The sequence below is a fragment of the Chinchilla lanigera genome, unplaced genomic scaffold (genome assembly GCF_000276665.1).
Source record: "Chinchilla lanigera isolate Chin_1 unplaced genomic scaffold, ChiLan1.0 scaffold00001, whole genome shotgun sequence".
Lineage (NCBI taxonomy): Eukaryota > Metazoa > Chordata > Mammalia > Rodentia > Chinchillidae > Chinchilla > Chinchilla lanigera.
In genome coordinates, this window is record NW_004955402.1 from 9,751,870 (window position 1) to 9,771,229 (window position 19,360).

At 36.5% G+C, this 19,360-nt stretch overlaps 1 protein-coding gene across 1 annotated transcript in view; it reads right to left on the reverse strand.

Annotated features, from left to right (window-relative positions):
* Positions 1 to 231: 231 nt before the first annotated feature.
* Rock1 (Rho-associated, coiled-coil containing protein kinase 1) overlaps positions 232 to 19,360 on the reverse strand; it is a gene marked incomplete at its 5' end in the record, with an annotated part of 112,217 nt that continues 93,088 nt past the window's right edge. The window contains 8 exon segments of the mRNA XM_005372684.2: positions 232 to 1,752; positions 3,123 to 3,330; positions 4,511 to 4,772; positions 5,050 to 5,128; positions 8,846 to 8,934; positions 9,130 to 9,200; positions 16,099 to 16,258; positions 17,488 to 17,676. Of these exon segments, the coding sequence (XP_005372741.1) occupies positions 1,749 to 1,752; positions 3,123 to 3,330; positions 4,511 to 4,772; positions 5,050 to 5,128; positions 8,846 to 8,934; positions 9,130 to 9,200; positions 16,099 to 16,258; positions 17,488 to 17,676 (1,062 nt within the window). The 3' untranslated portion in view covers positions 232 to 1,748.

Below are 19,360 nucleotides of genomic sequence, written 5' to 3' on the forward strand. Positions count from 1 at the left end.
AAAAAATCATAGCCCCAAAGTGCAAGCATAGTACTGCTGCAGTTCAGACATGCCAAAGAAAGGCTGTAAGGTGCTTCCTGTAAGTGATGCACATTTCAACAACCAAGACTCATCTTTCAAAACTACACTTTAATCTAGTTGTGAAATTTAACACATATATGACAATCAGGACTAATTTGTAGTATGCTTTCTATTCATTTTAGCCATTAGAAAACACCATAGCAGTCACTCTTAAAAGTATCCATCCATAAATTACTTTTATTTCTCATTAAATGAGCAGAGTCATCAGCATATTAATAACAGATATGTTTATTATCACATATCCATCAGTGCGGCTTTCAATACCACTTGAAACATGCATATCATCCTAGAGACAATCAGTTTTCCAGTGCTTCTTATTTGATACACATTACTGCAAAGCCATTATAAATTACTGAGGAGGTATTTGGTTAAAAAAATAAACAATAAATCATACTGCCCATATAAATAAACTCCTGTTACTGCACAAGAGTTTAACAGTATTTATCTGGTTATTCCTATGTTAACTGGAAAACATCATGGATGTACTGACATACTTTTTATACTGGTGCAACCTTGTATAATTTTTCAGATAGTTTTATAAAGTCATTATTGTAGCAGGTAGTTTGATGAAAAGATTGTACTCAGTTTATGAAAGTCCAACAAACCTCTAAATATTTTAAATTAAACCAATTATCAATGAAGAAACCCACTGACACACATAATTTTTTTTGAAAACCCTCTTGTTCTGCAATTTCTATACTTACTCATGGCAGTAAAATAATTCTCTCAAATTAAGGCACTAAAAGGGCAATGCAACTCCCACTGAAAGTGTTCTAAGAATAATTTACATTTCAAACAGTGCATACATTTCTTATATGTTTGTTAACTTAATGTCTTTATCACTTAAAACCACAAAGAAATACATTATACAATTACAGAAATGATGTACCCCACAAAATGCTTTTAAACTTGGTTCTTTTGTACAGTTAGTTCCTAACATCTCTAGTAGTAAAATAACTCAATATGGCTTGGCAAAACTGCATAGATTAAATGTAATTTTTCTTGTCTTCTCCCATTCCCCGATCTACAAATCTGCTGAGACATATACAGTATCTTGTAAAGCATAATATATTTAATTTCTCCATCAAGTCCACCATGGGCAATCAATAGTAAGGCTTTTTAAATTCTACAGTGAGAGCACTGAAGTTCATGTGATTTCACTGCTTCCTTAAAATATTTTGTATAATCTTGCAAGAGCACAAAAAAGTCACTTAAAAAAAAAAAAAAAAACTTCAGTTTGTCTCATTTTGAGATATTTTCTTTACTCCTTCCATGAGCAGATCTTGACAGTGACAGCCATCCCACTTGAAAGCAAAAGTCCCTCCTCTCACTCATACGAGGAAAACTGTCCTATCACAGCCGACAGGCGTTTTCTCAGAAATTCAGAAAGGCAGCACCTTTTAGAAAAATATGATCTAGCTAAGCTTTCCCCCAATTGTACTTGCATTACACAGTAATAATTAATCTAATCTACCTTTAGGCAAACCTGCAATTTAAAAAAACCCCTCAGTGTGCTTTTGTGCCAAAGCAAGGACAGAATAACAGCGATCTTAACCCTGAAGCCTGTGATATTTGTGTCAAAGAAACAGCCTGTCGCTCTGCATGGTTAAAGAAGCCTGGTCCATCAGGTAGCATCCCACACAAGTCCAAGGCAGTAGGTCACGTGGTTAACTGTTGGTAGAGAGAAAAGAGAGTTTAATTTAAGAGATACACTCAGTGTAACAATACAAGAAACAGGCTGGAGTGGGGGTTAAGGGCATAGCTTAGGGGCAGAGCACTTGCCTAGCACGATCAAGGCTCTGGGTTTGATTCCCAGAACACATACATACAACACACTCACATGCACGCATGTAAGAGAGAGGGAAACATTATTTTTATGTAATTTACAATTATATAAAATTTGGAAACCAGTGAAATTATACAAAATATTATCTCCTCTTTGGTTCCACTCTTCAAATATATTTTCTTATCCAGTTATATTCCTATTTTAAATCATTTTAGATCCAGCACATGCCCTATGTCCAGGTGGTTGGTTCAGCATTCTACAGAATTAAGTCAACAGTGATGACATGAACTGGAATAGCATGGCAGCAGAGGAATACATTAGAAGGAAATGCTACGAGTCATTTCAAAGAGTCAGACCTGGTTACCAACCGCAGACAGTGAAGAAAGGAGATGAACTGAAGACTAAGAGGCTTTAAGCCTGTTCAAATACAGGGGTGGCATAAGCAGTGTTAGTCTTAGCTTCTAGATTCGAATCTAGATTCTAAAGCTGGGGTTACACTAGAGGGAGAGCTGGTACTTGGAACAGGCTTTATTATTATTATTATTATTATTTTATTTTATTTTTTTTCCGGTACCAGGAATCACACTCACGACGTCGCACTTGCCAGGCAAGCGCTGTGCCACTGAGCTAAATCCCCAGCCCCTGAACAGGCTTTAGAATTAAAAAAATAAAAATAAAAGAGTCTCAATCCTTAGGGTGGGTAATCTTGTGAAGGCCCTTTAATTTCTTTGTGCTTTATTCATATGTAAAATGAGGATTTAATGAGCTACTACTTTCCGCTTGAGATAGACTGTTAATCTGTAAGTCCCAAAACTGTTTCTCTTAGTACAGAGTATAATATTTTTGAAGAAAAATGCATCAAAAATAAAAGACGGGCACATACCTGGAAAGTTTATAGCAATAAAATAAAATAATTCTCGATTTCCAAAAAAAGCTATGCTAATGTAATTAGAAAAAGATAAGAAAAGTTTTATATACACGTATTTGAATTTTAAAACCAACTACTAGTTGGTTACAATATTAAGGACTAAATATATGCCATGTATAACAACCTGTGATAATAAAATTTGACATGAACTAAATGTTACATTTATTAACATATAACAGAAATATTATATATAAAGTAACTGCAAATCATCTATGAAGACCAGCTACAAATGATATGCAATATGGGGAAAGAATTAGATTTCTGATTTTAATAAGTGTTATGTGATCAGTTTTACATTGTTAAGAAAGTTATCAATTCAATCCTTACCTAGTTTTTCCGGATGTATTTTTAACCACTTTCCGGAAAGACTGATTTGCAGTGGATCTTGTAGAAAGAGTTCGAGGAGAGGCACGAACAAAACTAGAAGGTGGATTTTTAGGGATCTTCTTTACTAAATGAGTTACCCATTTTTTTTGTTCATCCTGAGAACATGCTAATAGCAGCATGTCTCTTGCTGATGTTACATCATAACTTACTACATTAAAAAAAAAGGACAATTAAAGCCATGTAATAGTAAAAAAAACATAAACTTATCAAATGTTTATTTCTTCAAGTTCTTAAAGCTTTAAAAGATTTACTATGCTTAATTATCTGTGAAACTTATCTCTTTCTCACTTTAATTACAAATAAATCAAAACCAGTAGAGTAAATCAGACATACAAAGTAAAAATAAAAAAGTGAAACAAAGTTATTTATAGAACTCAAGTTTCTTATCTTAAAATAGACATAGTCTGCATTATTTTCCTTTAAGTTGCCTCTCATTATTAAGTAAGACATTTTGTTTCTGATACAGCATGCTGGTCCCAGCAGAGAAAGAAACAGAATGAAAACAAGCAAGAGGGAGCCAGGCATGGTGGCACACGCCTGTAATCCCAGTACTCGGGAGGCTGAGGCAGGAGGACTGTTGTGAGTTTGAGACCAGCCTGGGCTACATAAGTGAGCTCAAGGCCAGCCTGAATGAACTGCATAGCAAGACCTTGTCTCAAAAAGATTAAAAAAAAAAAAAAAGCAAGAGGGAAAAATTCAGAGGACTATATCAGAACTCACCTACAGTCTTTGTTCTAACCTGGAATAATTTCTAAGTGGCAACGGGTTTTTGTTTTTTTTTTGGTCTTTTTGAGACAGGGTCTCTCTATGCAGTTCAGACTGGCCTAGAACTTACTTTGTAACTCAAGCTGGCCTCAAACTCATGGCAATCCTTCTGCCTCAGTCTCCCCAGTGCTGGGGTTATAGGTGTGCGCCACCAGGCTTGGTTGGCCAGGGTTTTTTTCAAAGGGGATAATTCGTTTGGTGCAATAATGCACACCTGTAATTCTAGCACTTTTTGAGGGTGACAAGAAGATTGCAAGTTGAAGTATCTCTGAACCTCCTCTCAAAAGAAAAAAAAAATAACAAAAGGGGCAGAGACGTAGCTCAGTGGCAAAGCACTCATGGGCTTTTTCCCAGGAGCACCTAAGGTGGTGGTGAGGCTCCTCTTCAAGAGCTAACTCTGTAGCTGTGAAAACCTGTGCACTGTTCCGTCAGAGCCAAATTATCACTTACTATAACCCACCTCTTCCACTTGGTACAGAAACTGCTACAAATGAAGAAGTTATTTCATTAGGACTTGGAACTAAATTAGTAATAGGTTGGAAAAAATAAATGCCATGCCTTACCTTTACATGGGGAAATTAGGTCCTCTTTCTTGTCTAAGTGATCTCGGTGGCACTTAACGTGGCATCTTCGACATTCTAGGGCAGGGGGTGGCTTGAAAACATGCCACAGAGGTTTGGCACAGGCCTCACAGTTGGCAGGAAAGTGGTAGAGCGTAGGAATGAACTCATGGCCTTTGTGATTTTGGAAATTAGTTTTTTCAGCTTGTTGTACTGGCTCCATCTCTATGTCTTTTCTACATTCACCTTCATTTGCATATAGTATCTACATTCAGAAATGGTGAGAGGAAGAAAAAAGATTTTAATCTAGGAATAAAGTTCAAAATGTATAAAAAAGGGCTGGGGATTTAGCTCAGCGGCAAAAGCGCCTGCCTGGCAAGCGCAAGGTAGTGGGTTCGGTTCCCAGTACCGGAGAAAAACCAAAAAAAGAAAAACCCAAGAAAAACCAAAATGTATAAAAAACTGGCAGATTTTTAATTTGTTCACAAAAGCACTTAGTATTTAGGTAAAAAGGCCTTTGAAATTATAATTTCAGTTTTTACCTGGAATATTTTAGGAATTTCTTCAGTTTCAGCTCTGTATACATCTCCTTGGGTTACAGGTCGAACATGAAACAATTTACTAAAATGATAAAGAAATATCATGTAAGTCACTATAAAAACTTACTTAGAACAAAAGACAGACACTTCACTGAAGACATATAAGCTATAAATAACCAAATGAAAACACATTCGACATCTTCAGTCATTAGTGAAATGTAAAAACTATGATGAATGCCAAGTGTGGTGGCACATGCCTATAATCCTAGCACTTGAGAGGCTGAGGCAGGAGGATCACTGTGGTGAGTTTGAATCCAGCCTCGGTTACACAGTGAGTTCAAGGCCAGTCTGAACTACATAGTGAGACTGTGTCTCAAAAACAAAACAAAAACAAAAAGAACCCCACAATCAGTATCACTACACATCTATAAGAATTAAAAAAAAATTAAGGCAGTGATAACACCAAATGCTGGTGAGGATGCAGAGAGGCTGGATTGCTCATATAACACTGGTGGAAATGTAAGACTGCAGATCCACTCTGGAAGAGAATATGGTAAATTTCTCACAAAATTAAACATATACTTACCATATGACAAAGCAATTATACTTTTTTAGTTTTATTCTGGGAAATGAAGATTGATATCTACACAAAAACCTGTGTGTAAATGTTCATAGTAACTTTACTCATAATAAAGTAGTCCAAACCTGGAAACAACCCAAATAAATGGTTAAACAAACTGTAGTTATCATCTGTGTCATGGTATACAGCTGTCCCCCTGGTATTCCCAGGGAATTGGTTCTCAGACCCACGGTAAATACTAAATCCAAAATGCTTAAGTCCTTCCATAAATGGTGTAGTACCTGGAAAATAACTTATATAGAACCTCCTGCACACTGTAGTTTAATTATTTCTAGGTTATCTATACTACCTAATACAATATAAATGCTATGTACACAGTTGTTATACAGTATTGTTCAGGGACTAATGACAAAATATTTCTACTTGTTTACTATACACACAAATTTTGCCTTAATATTTGTGGTCTGCAGTTGGCTAAATTCTTGGGATGTGAAACCCACACATATGGTGGAGGGTCAACTGTACAACTTAATAATAATAAAGACAAATCAATTATAACTTGGCTTATCTCAGGGGAATTATTCAGAGTGAGAAAAATTAATCACAAAAAATGAGGTGGAGGATAGATTAATTTGCCAGGAATGAGAAGCGCAGGAAGGAGGCTCCTGTGGCTATAAAGGATAGCACAGCGATCAGTGTGATGAAAGTATTCTGTATTAGGGGCTGGGGATTTAGCTCAGCGGCACAAAGCGCCTGCCTGGCAAGCGCAAGGTCGTGAGTTCGGTTCCTGGTACCAGAGAAAAACCAAAAAAAAAAAAAAAAAAAAGCAAGTATTCTGTATTTTGGCTGTGGTGGTGGTCTATATGAATATATGTCTAATATAAAGGCATGAAATTATACCATTGTTTGGGAAGGATGTGATTGTTTATGTGGGAAAGCCTCATGGAAACAAGCCCCCCTAAAAAAAGAAAAGAAAAAGGAAAAACAAACTCTTATAAAACTAATAAATATATGGCAAGCTTAGCCAATTCAAAGTCAACATTAAAATGTCTATTGCAGACTTAAAGGAAAGAAATGTTGGAACAAACCACATGGAAAACAAATTCCTACCCTCAACTATTGTCCAAACACAAAAATTAATTTGGAATCAACCACAAAAAACTTTATAAAATGTGGAACAGTTAAAGGTATACTTTCACAACTGTTGGACAGGCAAACATTTCTTGAACACTTTATAAAAGGGACAAATCACTTAAAAATTTTATACACTGATCTTCATTAAAAGGTACCACTAAAATAAACAATTCTTACCTAGAATATACACAGACCTCTTACAAACAATCAAAAAAAGACAAAAAACAATATAAAAGAGGGTAAATAACCTGGAGACACTTTAGGAAAGGTATAAAAGTGGTCAATAATCTGGGCATGGTGGTGCATTCTCTGTAGTCTCAGCTACTGCAGTGGATGAGCCAGGAGGATCCCTTAAACCCAGGAGTTCTGGCCAGCCTGGGCAACATAGGCAGACCCTCTCTGTCTCTCTTGTTCTCTCAAGAAAAGAACGAACATGTGCAAAGATTTCTGACATCATTAGTCATGAGGAAAATGCAATTTAAAACAATGAGTGCTTCATATTCATGAGAAGAGCTTTAAAAAATGTACAGGAATAGGGCTGGGGATATAGTTCAATGGTATAAGCACCTGCCTGGCAAGCACAGGTTGTGAGTTCAATCCCCGGTACTGCAAAAAAAAAAAAAGTACAGGAAACAACTTAAATGCCCATAGTGCTAAAGGCTATAATATAAAATAGAGTACAGTCACTTTTGAGAACTACTCAGTAGATTTTTAAAAAGTTACAGATGTACTCCATAACCCAAGATTATCCTTCTAAGTACTTTACTCATGAGAAATGAAAATTTAAATCAACAAATATATACACAGCAGTTTCATTTATAGTAATCCCAAACTTGAAGCAGTTTCTGTTGTTGTCCATCAACAGAAAAATGGACAAATTGTGAAATATTCAGTGCAATCCTACTCAGCAAAAGATAAGAACACGCTGGGTGTGGTGGGCTTGCCTGTCATCCCAGCACTTTGGGAGGCTGAAGCAGGATATATCAAGTTTGAGCCAAGCCTGGGCAAACAAATCAACAACAATGTAACAATAAAATAACGATCGCCGCGCCTCAAACAAAACAAAAAAGAGAAATCCAACAACCACCAACCTCTACATACAATGCCAAAGGCCAATTTCAAAAAGCACTAGGCTAAGTGAAAGAAGCCAGGCACAGAAGTGTCCATATTATACAGTTAAGTGCGTATGAAGTTCTAAAATATGTAAGACTTATCTCAGTGATAGAAACCAGATCAGGTAATGGAAATGTTCTACATCTTGTATTGAGTGGTAATTACAGGTGTGTTCACAATTGCCATATTTCACTGAATTCAACACCTAAGAGCTATGATTTTATATAAAATCACACCTTAATAGAAAAAATCCTCCTAAGCAGACAAATCCTCCTTCATCCATCTAAAAAGTTCCATATTTAATTTAGTTAAAAGATGTGTCTTTCACATTCATGTTATGTGTTAGTTTATTTAAGCTTTTCACTTACAACTAATGTTTAGGAAAAAAAGGACATAATAAATCAGAATTTTCTAGGACCTGCTGAATTTTGTTAACATTCTAACCATAATGAGCTCTACAAATATTAACTGCAAAGGAATGGTAATACTTCAAGTAAGTTTCTGCTTCTCTTGAAAAGCACTTGCCTCACTTCACTTTGTATTTGTTGCAATTTCACCTTTTCTATTACTTGTCTCTAAGCTTCTTGAATATGGAACTTGTGTACCTTTATACATACACAGCACCTATGACAATACAGCATTTTAGAAAGTTCTAAAGGAAAAAATTCTCCTTCCTACACTTCGATACATTACTAAAAAGGAACAGATATGTTTATATTTCTTCTCAATTATGATCAAAGATCCTATACTTTTTGAGATGCTCTTTGAACTCAAGACCACTAAACATTTAAAATATAAAATTTGATTTTCAAGTACATGAACCAGGTATGCAAAATTTTCCTTCTCACATTTTACTAAAGACTTTGAAGTTTGTTAAGAAAACTGGGCAACATTAAATAACACAAAATGTAAAGTAACACTAATCACAAGTTAACATTTAGCTGACTTAAAATTCAGTAAAAGGCAACTTACTCTATGTCTAATACCATAGATGGATTGGATTGTTCCTTGTCTTGTTCATCATTATAGAACAAAATTTTTTTGCTGCTTACTACAACATACTGAAATGAGAAAAAAAGAAGTTACAAAAGGAACATTAACTTGGTTTACAGTAATAAGTATATTCGTCATATTTATGTCTAGAATGACACTGTATTAATCTAAATCAATGTTGGTAATAGAGTAGGTAATAAAGGTTTCATCCTTCAAAGCAAAATATATAACAAAACTTCAGAAAAATATTAGGCACACAGTACCTGCTTCTTCCAGCCGTATCTTTTGATATTTCCTCTATTTGGTACAGAAAGCCAACCTTCGATTCTTGATTCTAGGAGAAAAAGAACATACAGCAGTCAGTCTTCAATTCTAGCCAGAGGAAACACCCTTAGCAGTCGCTTGACAGCATGCAGCAACAAGCAATAAGACAGCTAAATGAAAAAACGCTACAATTTGCTCTTCCATGCTTCAATCACACAAATCAACTTCAACGGCCATACAGATATTGCAGAAAAAAACCCCAAGCCACTTTTCTCATGAAGTAACATTTAGTATTCAATTACAGAGGTATGAGGTAACAATGTCTCTCAGAGCCAGGCAAGACTGGAATGGATTGCAGCTTAAATGAGATATGGTAGAAAACTTTAAATATCACTTAACATTCATATAAAAAATATATAGCAAAAAGAAAAAGAAACAAAAAAAAGAAATATGCAGCAAGTGGAACAAATCAGAGCCATGATTTACACAAGAAGAGCAAGCAAAAGTACACAAGTGTCCTATTACTCACAGAAGACAAGAATAGAAGATAAATAAATAAGGAATGCAGGCAGAATCAACTAGATATAAAGAATAAGAGACAAGCATTTTATTTGTTTTCTCAGTACAGTATTGTGGTAATTTTTTTTAGGTAAAACACAACAATTTCAATAAAACTGTCCAAATTTGATTGGAAAGGAAATTAATTCCATAAATAAGTCCAATTATAATTCTTCTCAAATTAAAAACATGTACAGGCTTTTAAGTTTGTAACACTACAATTTAATGAACAGAAAAAGGGCACAAAATTCAGCTGATTAATTGCTAACGGTTAAACCATTTGTGTATACCATAAATTTCTTCACTATTTCGATCAAGGCCTTTCTGATAATCATCATTACATTATTACTATTATTTTTATCATCACATTAAATATAATGTTTATTAGAAATATTTGGGGGATAAAGACAATCCCACTAGAAATGACTATATCAGGGTGCAGGTAAGAAAGCCCAAATTAAGTATTTTAAGTATCTGATCTTTTTTTTGTTTTGTTTTATCTTTAGTTCGGGCTGGCCTTGAGCTCACTTTGTAGCCCAGGCTGGTCTTGAACTCGCAATGATCCTCCTGCCTCAGCCTCCTGAGTGCTGGGATTACAAGTGTGTGCCACCACACCCAGCTAAGTATCTAATTTTGTATTTCAAAAAGAAAAGAAAAGGAATCATTTTAAAGCATGATGCTATAATGTGACTTATTATTATACTACAGCTCAAATTATGATCCTCTGGGAATATATACTGCCCTTCTCCACATAATTTAAAGCTATAAAGCTCAGTCTTACAGTAATGGTTAACAACAGATGACATTTACTGAACATTTATTAATTACTATGTGCTTTACAATTAGTATCTCATGTTTAACCTTTGCCCATGAGTCTAGGCTATCATATGCTTAGGATTATAGGTAAGTTTTACTATCATCCTCCACTTACAGATGGAGAGACTAAGGCTCAGCAAGGTGAACTGCCTTGTCCAAGGCTATTCTCTCAGCATCTGTAAAAGCTCCAGAGCTCAAACTTGTTTTTACAGCACAATGTTAGTCTGTCCCCAAACAAACTTTGCAATTCACTGAATGGTAGCTAATGTTTTCCTGTGCCTACTTACACCATATACTTAATGTCTCCAAATTTCTTTTTGTCCTATTTCCCTTCATACAAATTGTAGTTGGTGCTTGGAAGAAATAAAAAAAATAAAAAAAGTTTCAAAACAAGTTCTCTTTTTTCTTCCCCCCCGCCCCCCAGTACAGGGAATCAAACTCACGACCTTGCGCTTGCCAGGCAGGCGCTGTGCCACTGAGCTAAACCCCCAGCCGCCCCCTTTCTCTTGATTGTTGCTATTTAGTTCATCAATAATGACTTTATTTTCTTAGATAGTTCCTTTGTAAGTTTTGTGACAGCAGGGAGCATATCCTAATACCTGTTTTATGTACCCCATGGCAACTGATACCAGAAAAGGTGCTGGATAAATAAATGTTAATTACTTGCTATTCTGTATTTTTTCTGAATCAGTCAATTAAAGTCATTACCTGTAAATAATAGTTACAATTTAAAAATCAAACAGGCAGCTTTATATTAAATAACATGCAGAAGACTGCTGATCACATGTTAATCATTCATAAGTATTTTCTTATAAGAAAGAAAAGTTATTAGGAATTTTCCTGTCAACGTGGCAAGAATTATAGCTCTTAAAGCGTAGACTGATAGACATTAATATAAACATGACTTGGAATAAAAAGTAATCTTAATATTTGAGAATACAATGATGGTTGCTTGCTCCCAGTAACTCTTTACTGAAAATAAAAGCCTTTGAAAATCTGACATTTAAACAAAACTATATATTCCAAAATATTCCAACTCTTCCAGTTATTTCTCTATCAAAAGAAATGCCAAAATATTCATGCTTTGTCGTTGTAGGTTTGGGTTAGGAACTAAATTATGTTCAGTGATGACAGGAAAAACATATATACCATCTTCTATTTCCTTTCCACACTCCTGTTTTGGATGCAAGGTAATATACCTACTAGTTTTTATATATGAAGATACCCTCCAAAACCATGACTAGTAGCGACCTAAGTGGCAATCTGAAGTAAAATGCTGTAAATTCACCTTTTACATGAAAAATGCAGAAATTAGTTTCTCCAGATAATTTGTAAAGTAAACTGAGATCTTCAAAGTCTACATTACCACAACAGTTTGCTACAGAAGTATATGAACACCTTGACTCCAGATTTTATACATTTGTACAGGAATTTTAACTTTCAAAAAATTAGATATTATCTCAACATTGCTAACTGATTCTTTAATCCAACCAAGAGCCATAATGCCTAATTATATATAAATACTATCCAATATAGCCACTTTACACATTAACGTTAACCTGTAAAGACTACCAAAGTTAACTTGGATATAACACATACTGCTTAAGAAAGAGATAGAGGACCACTATAAAATAGTTCTTATATTCAAAAGTGACATACAAAAGAAAATGAAATCCATTCATACTGAAGAATTCAGACCTCTTTCTTTCACTATGCACTAAATTCAACATGGACTAAAGATCTAAATATTAAAACAGACACAATAAATCTGCTGGAAGACAGAATAGGTAAAACTCTTGAAGACACAGGTGTATGCTAAGACTTTACAAATAACACTCCGACTGCACAGGAACTATCACAAAGAAACAACTGGGATCTCATCTTATGAAAAAGCTTTTGCACAACAAAAGAAACCACCAACAGAGTGAAGAGACAACCCACAATGTGGGAAAAAATGTTTGCCAGCTGTTCCTCAGACAAAGGATTACTACTGAGAACACATAAAGAACTCAAAAAAATCAGACTTCCCAAATTTAAAGACTCAATCCAAAAGTGGGCATCTGCGATGAATACATACTTTTCAGATGAAGAAATACAACCAACAAATAAATATATGAAAAAATGTTCAACATCATTGGTCATTCCAGAGATGCAAATTAAAACAACACTGAGATTTCACTTCACTTTAGAAAAAATGGCTATCATCAAGAAATCAACCAATAACAAATGCTGGAGGGGCTTGGGGAAAAAGGAACTCTTCCTCATTGTTGATGGGAGTGCAGACTGGTGCAACCACTGTGGAATTCAGTGTGATGATTCCTCCAAAAACTAGGGTTGGGGGCTGGGGATTTAGCTCAGCGGAACGGTGCCTGCCTGGCATGCGCAAGGTTGTGAGTTCAATTCCTGGTACCGGGGAAAAACCAAAAAGAAAAGCGGGGGGGGGGCGAGGGGGGGCGGCGGGGATTTAGCTCAGCGGCAAAGTGCCTGCCTGGCAAGTGCAAGGTCATGAGTTCAATTTCCAGTACTGGAAAAAAAAACCCAAAAAAACAAAAACAAAAAAACAAAAAAACAAAAACTAGGACTGGAGGTCCCATTTGATCCAGCTATTCCGCTTCTGGGTATCTTTCCAGAAGAATTAAAAACATCGTATTGCAGTGATATAGGTGCACCCATGAATTTGTAATAGCTAGATCTTGGAAGCAACTTAAATGGCCATCAACTGAGGAATGGCTCAAAAAGATGTGGTATTTTTATACAATGGAGTACTACTCAGCCATAAAGAGGATAAACTTAGAGACTTATAGGTAAATGGATGCAACTCGAGACTATACTTGTAAGTAAAATAAACCAGACACACATGTATAAACATCATATTGTCTCCCTAGTGTGAGAAGCTGAAAGAGTAAATAAGATCCAAAATGTACAAAAGATATTGTAAAATGGGGAGAAACTTCAAAAGGAAAGAGAAACTGGGATGGGGGAATGGAGAAAAGAAAGAAGCGGAAAGAAAAAAAAAAAGACAGTTGAGAGAGTTATACTACTAATTTCTCTTCACTGAAAAGAAAGCTTTGCCAGGCATGATGGCGCATGCCTGTAATCCCAGCACTTGGGAGGCTGAGGCAGGAGGATCATGTGAGTTCAAGGCCAGTCTGGGCTACATAGGGAGACCTTGTCTCAAAAAATAAAAACAAAAACAAAAAAACCCCACAAAAACAAAAATAACACAAAAATACTTCAATGTTTCCTCCTAGATATGACTGCAAAACCTTAGCTTTATTGCCAAGAACCATTTTGAAGCAGCTAGCAAATGGTGGATTTAATTTATTAGCAATACAGTATCCAAAGCAGAGAGCAAATGCAGTATTGACCAAGGTTACTCATTCCTACTTCCAGCCTGAGAAGCTGAGGTTCAGCACGGTCGAGATCCTCACCGCTTCCACACTGAGAACACGGAGAGGGGAAAGAGGCAGCTCACTGGTCTCATTTGGTAGCAATGGAGGTTATCAGCACTTTGAAGTCTGAAAATCTTTCAAATAAAGTCTGAGTATACACTAATATTCTAGGGAATAAATTCAGAGTGGAGACAGTAGAAATACTTAAATATGTTTTGCTGACTGACTTATAAATTAATTAGGTCAGGACTCTGAAATCTAAGGCTGCCAATCAAAGCATCTGAGGATCATTTGCATTTAGCCTTCCTGAATATGCCAGGATGCAGCATAAAATTCATCACCTTTTCTTTTGTGGGGGCCCAGCAACTTATCTTTTAAATCTTCTATTCACATTCACCAGTAATGTGTAAATCTCTGAACTTCTCACCTAGGATTTTTATTTTATGTTATTTTATTTTGGTACCAGGAATCGAACTTGGGACTTCGTGTTTGCCAGGCAAGTGCTTGTGCCACTGAGTTATATCCCCGGCCCTAACCTAGTATTTTTAAAATCCTACGCACACATTAAGACATTATAATGTTAAGCTGGACATGCTGATGCACACCTGTAAATCCAGTACTTGGGAGGCTGAGGTAGGAGTGTCAAGAGTTAAGACCAGCTTGAACTACATGGTGAGATCCTGTCTTTAAAAAGGGAGGTGGGGCATTATAAAGAGAAATGAATGGGATAAAACAAAAAGCCCCAGTTAAGATTTTCACTGACACTAAATAGAGTTAAGAATTCCTTTATTCTAGAAGCAACTGAGTTAACAAAGAGGGAATGAACTACAGCTTCAGTGAGAAAATTGAAGCAATGAGGCAAGGAAACCTCGAAGTCATACTCTTTTGATTAAATCCACCTTTAGAAGGCTGTTCAAACAGCAGAAGCTGCACGTTTTGCTAAAGTCAAACTCATCCTCCTACAGTGCCATGTGCCCACACGTTTCTCAAGAGGCAGGTGGTTTCAGAGAGCCCCAAGCTGAAAACCACAGAATCCCCAACCACCAGAATAGGAAATCTCGGGCTGGCATAGGCGCCTGCCTGGCAAGTGCAAGGTCCTGAGTTCAGTTCCCAATAGAAGAACAGGAAATCTCCTTCCTGTTTTCCCTCTCCAGACACTTGACTCTTCTGGACTAGCAAAGCTCCCCAAGGATGCGGGACAGGATCACAAGGTATGAAGCAAGCAGTCAAACTCACCTCCCATTCTGAGTCCCACTTTCTTGATCAAGAAACACCATAAAATTTTCTAAGTAATCTATCAAGTTTCTGATATCACATTTTAAAAAAGCAATATATTCTTTTAAGATAGAATCCTTGCAATAATTTATGTTGCTTTACAAATACCATGTACCAGTCTGAAATATGCTAATTAAAATCTATTTTCAAGTTTACTACCATGTAAACCAAACATCCCAAACCCCTGACTGAGAGTGTGCGGCATGTCATATGTATGTGTGTGCGGGTGCGTGTGTGTAAACCTATTCACTTCAATGCTTCTACAGCTAGGCCAAGAACGAGAAATTGATTCTCCATTAGCAAAAAGGAGAAAAGGGAAGTCTGAAATCTCTGCCACTTACCTCTGGCTTTCCTTGGTTCTCTGTTCCCTCACTGCATGTTCCATTCCAACTCTCTTCATCTATTACCCCCAATTTAAAACTTGACAAAGTCAGATTAAAGTGTATCACTACTATGGCGGGTGGGCTTCTACATACAGCTGCTATTGGCTCTGATTATGTTAGGACAGTTCTTAGCTTTAGTACCAGAATTTATAAAATGTCAAACAGCTGTTACTCACAAAAACAAGTACAATTTTCTTTAAATAGTGAAAGCCTGGAGGGACAGCTTTGACTTTCACCATGATGGCAGGGTGCTCAAAGTAAGTTTATACACTTCAGGTTTCTATTCAAGTAAAGCTTCTGAAGTCCATGTGAATAGTCTAAGATGGATAATGACTATTTTTATTCTAGAAAATGTTGACTCATGATGATAATTTTTATTCAACAAAGTATACTTAGTATATAATCATCATAGGTCTTGGCTATCAGAAACAATTCCTCCTCAAAGATCCACAGACATAATGACAAAGAGGTAGAAAACCAAATTAAAAAAATAACTTCCATGACATTTAATCAAACTTAAATGACTGAACAGAATTATTCTTACCTGGAAGGTTTCCATCTGTTTCATCAGCGCTAGGAAAACTAGCAACACTAGTAGAATCCGAAAGGTCCAAAAGCTTAGCACGCAATTGTTCAATATCACTCTCTTTGCTAGCCAACTGCATCTGAAGTTCGTTTTTATGTGTACATTCTTCTACCAATTGCTATTTTTGAAAAATATCAAGACAATATAAGTGATCAAGGTCATAAATTTCCAACATTAAGAATTAATTTAAGCACAATTAATGTAAATGGCAATCATGAAAACACTTAATATAAACCATGTATGTTTCCCACAACAGGATTTTTCTGGAGTGAGACAGGATCTCATTATGTAACCCAGGCCTCCAACTCCTGAGCTCAAGTGACCCTCTGTCTCAGCCTCCTGAGTAGCCAGGAACATAGTCACATGCCACTATGCCTGGCCCAAGACTGTGAGACAATGTGGAAACACAATCTCTTTCTCAGTAACGTGATGCTAGGATAAGCTCTAAGCTATTTTCCCCTTTGCATTTAGGAGAGTTTTTGTTTGTCTGTCTTGCGGATTTTTTTTTTTTTTTTTTTGGTCTTTTTGAGACAGGGTCTCACTGTGCAGTTCAGGCTGGCCTTGAGCTCACTTTGTAGCCCAGGCTGGTCTGGAACTCACAGCGATCCTCCTGCCTCAGTCTCCCGAGTGCTGGGATTACAGGCATGTGCCACCACACCTGGCCTTGACTTGTGTTTTTAATTTAAGCATTAAAGAGACTAAAACATTAGGAAATGCTCTCTGGCTATAAATGAATTAGTTTAAAAGGTAAACAATAGGTCTCAGGATGGCAGAACCACGAACAATGGAGTAAAAAACTGGATCCAGGTTTATATTCTATGAGAGACTATGTTCACCATTTTATGTTATTAACATACCAGGAAAATAAAAAATTAAAGTTGGCATTTGGATTTCAGAAAAGACTTTACTAGAGGACCTCTGCCCCCACCACAGGACATATTACAACAGAAGGGTTAGGACGCAGCTCTTTGGACGAGTGCTTGTCCTACACAGGCAAGGTCCTGGTTTGAACCCTAGCACTGCACAAAGTCTGGTAAAAGCCACACTCTACTTTCAGTCTGAAAAACAACAACAAACAAAACCCTTGATTGTCTGTCTTAAAGCAGCTGCTAAATAGTAAAAACTCAAGTTGTAGTAACTAATAGTCAACAGGGCATCTTTCTAGTTGTTCAAGGTTAGCGTTCCTAGAAGCAAAATAATGATCAAACCGTGAGGCTCTAAATTAAAATATGAAACTTTTTAAGCTAGGAAAACCTTTCTAAGCAATACAAAGAGATAAGCACATAAAGAAGTAACAGTATAAGACAATGACCCTACATGCCTCAGTGTGCACACACACAAACTTACCGCCTGCATTTCATTCAGCTCCTTTTGATGTTTCACTACCATCTGGTTGAATTTCTCTCTTTCTTGGTTCAGTTCCAGTTGTAACTTTCGATTTTCCTTTTCTTTCTTTCTCAAATCTTGTGTATTAGCTTTCTTTCTATCAATTTTAAAATCTTTGCGATTCATTATTTCTGCCAACTTGTTAACAGCCTATTTAAATATGAAAATGTTATTAGTAAGACCTTATTTATAGCTGTTGAGTTTAAATCCTCACTGAATATTTTTCTCCTTCAAAATCAGGAAGCAGATTTTCTTTGTGGGTATGAAATGTTGGGATACGATAATTGGTAACACTAGTAACTAATATTAGAGCTGGAGACACAGCTCAGTGATAGAATGCTTGCCCAGCATGCAGTAGGCATTGGGTTTGATCCCCAGTCCTACAAACATAGTACCAAAAAACTAATGCTGACTTATTTTCTCTATTTCAATGGAAGAACCAGACAGGCTTGCAAAAACCCATTCATTGTTCAACAATTACTCTGCACTTACTATGGTGTAGGAACTCTATTAGGTACTAGACACAAAGACAGAAATGTAGTCATCTCCCAAGCCATTCTAGTCTGGAGGAGAAACACAGAACGGAGTGGTAAGTAAAGAGACTCAAAAGAGTACCATGAGAACAGTGTCAAAGTGAGGTTCTGAGAAGTCAGTGCATGTTTCCTATAGTACTGGTGCATGTGTTTCTTAAAAGACAAAGAAAAGTTAGATGAGCAAAGAGTAAACGATAAGGCAGGAAGCTAGGGATGGCATCAGAAGCACAGGAAGTAGTACGCAGGCAAAAAGGCTAAAGAGAACATTATCCCTTTGGACAAGGAGGAAAGCACGGGGACAATCCATTTGACTAGGTAGGTCATCCTGAGGTCCTTTTCAAAGTAAAAAGGTATGCAAATACAGTTCAGGCCAGCCCCCCTCCCCAGAAGGAGAAAGCACATTCAAAATGAGATAGACCACTAAAAACATTTAAGATTAGCTACATATACTGTAAAACGTAAGTCATGGTGTATTTGTTCGGTAGTAATGTAAAATATATATATATATATATCTCCCCATTAAGAGAGGAAGAAAATCCTAACCGTCATTATTTCCACACAGATTGGGTTTCGCTAACAATGAGAACCCCCTGAGAAATTTCAGTGTAGTAAACTCACACATGCAAATGTGAGTTTTTAAAATAAATCTAACATGGTTGTCCCTTCATCAAATGCTACACAGAATGTAAAAATAAAAACAGAAACCAACAAACAACCCAAGTAATGCCACACCCTTAAAGACACCTTTGCTAAAGCCTTCTCTGTTTTTCTTTCAATCTGGTGGGTGGGTATTATCTTCAGGTTTCCCAGACAGAACTATAAATTACACCTACAGTTAAATTAAGAAAAATTTTTTACAGTAAAAGACACACTGCCATCTATCCCTTTCAAAGTACTCCTCCTCCTTTCACACATATTTATTCCACTATTCTTGCCACTGCTAGAAGCAGTTCTGGAAGTCTTTTCCTAAGTGTCTTTAGTTCAGCTGTTATGACCGCCTCAATGTCTTGAATCAGTTCGAAACATTTACCTTCTATGGACATTTTGATATTGAGGAAGGGCCAGAAGTTACAGAGCCAGACCTGGTGAATAAGGTAGCTGAGTACACACTGTAATGTTTTCATAAGCCTGCCTTTCTGTCCCATGACACTTAAAGCAGCATTCACCAGTTTTTGACAATACTTCTTAAAAACACTCTGGAAAGAGGACTTCGAACTGCTTCAGAAAGTGGCAAGAACAATGGAGTAAATGGGTTTGAAGCAAAGGGGAGTATTCTGAGGAGGACTGATGGCACCATGTCT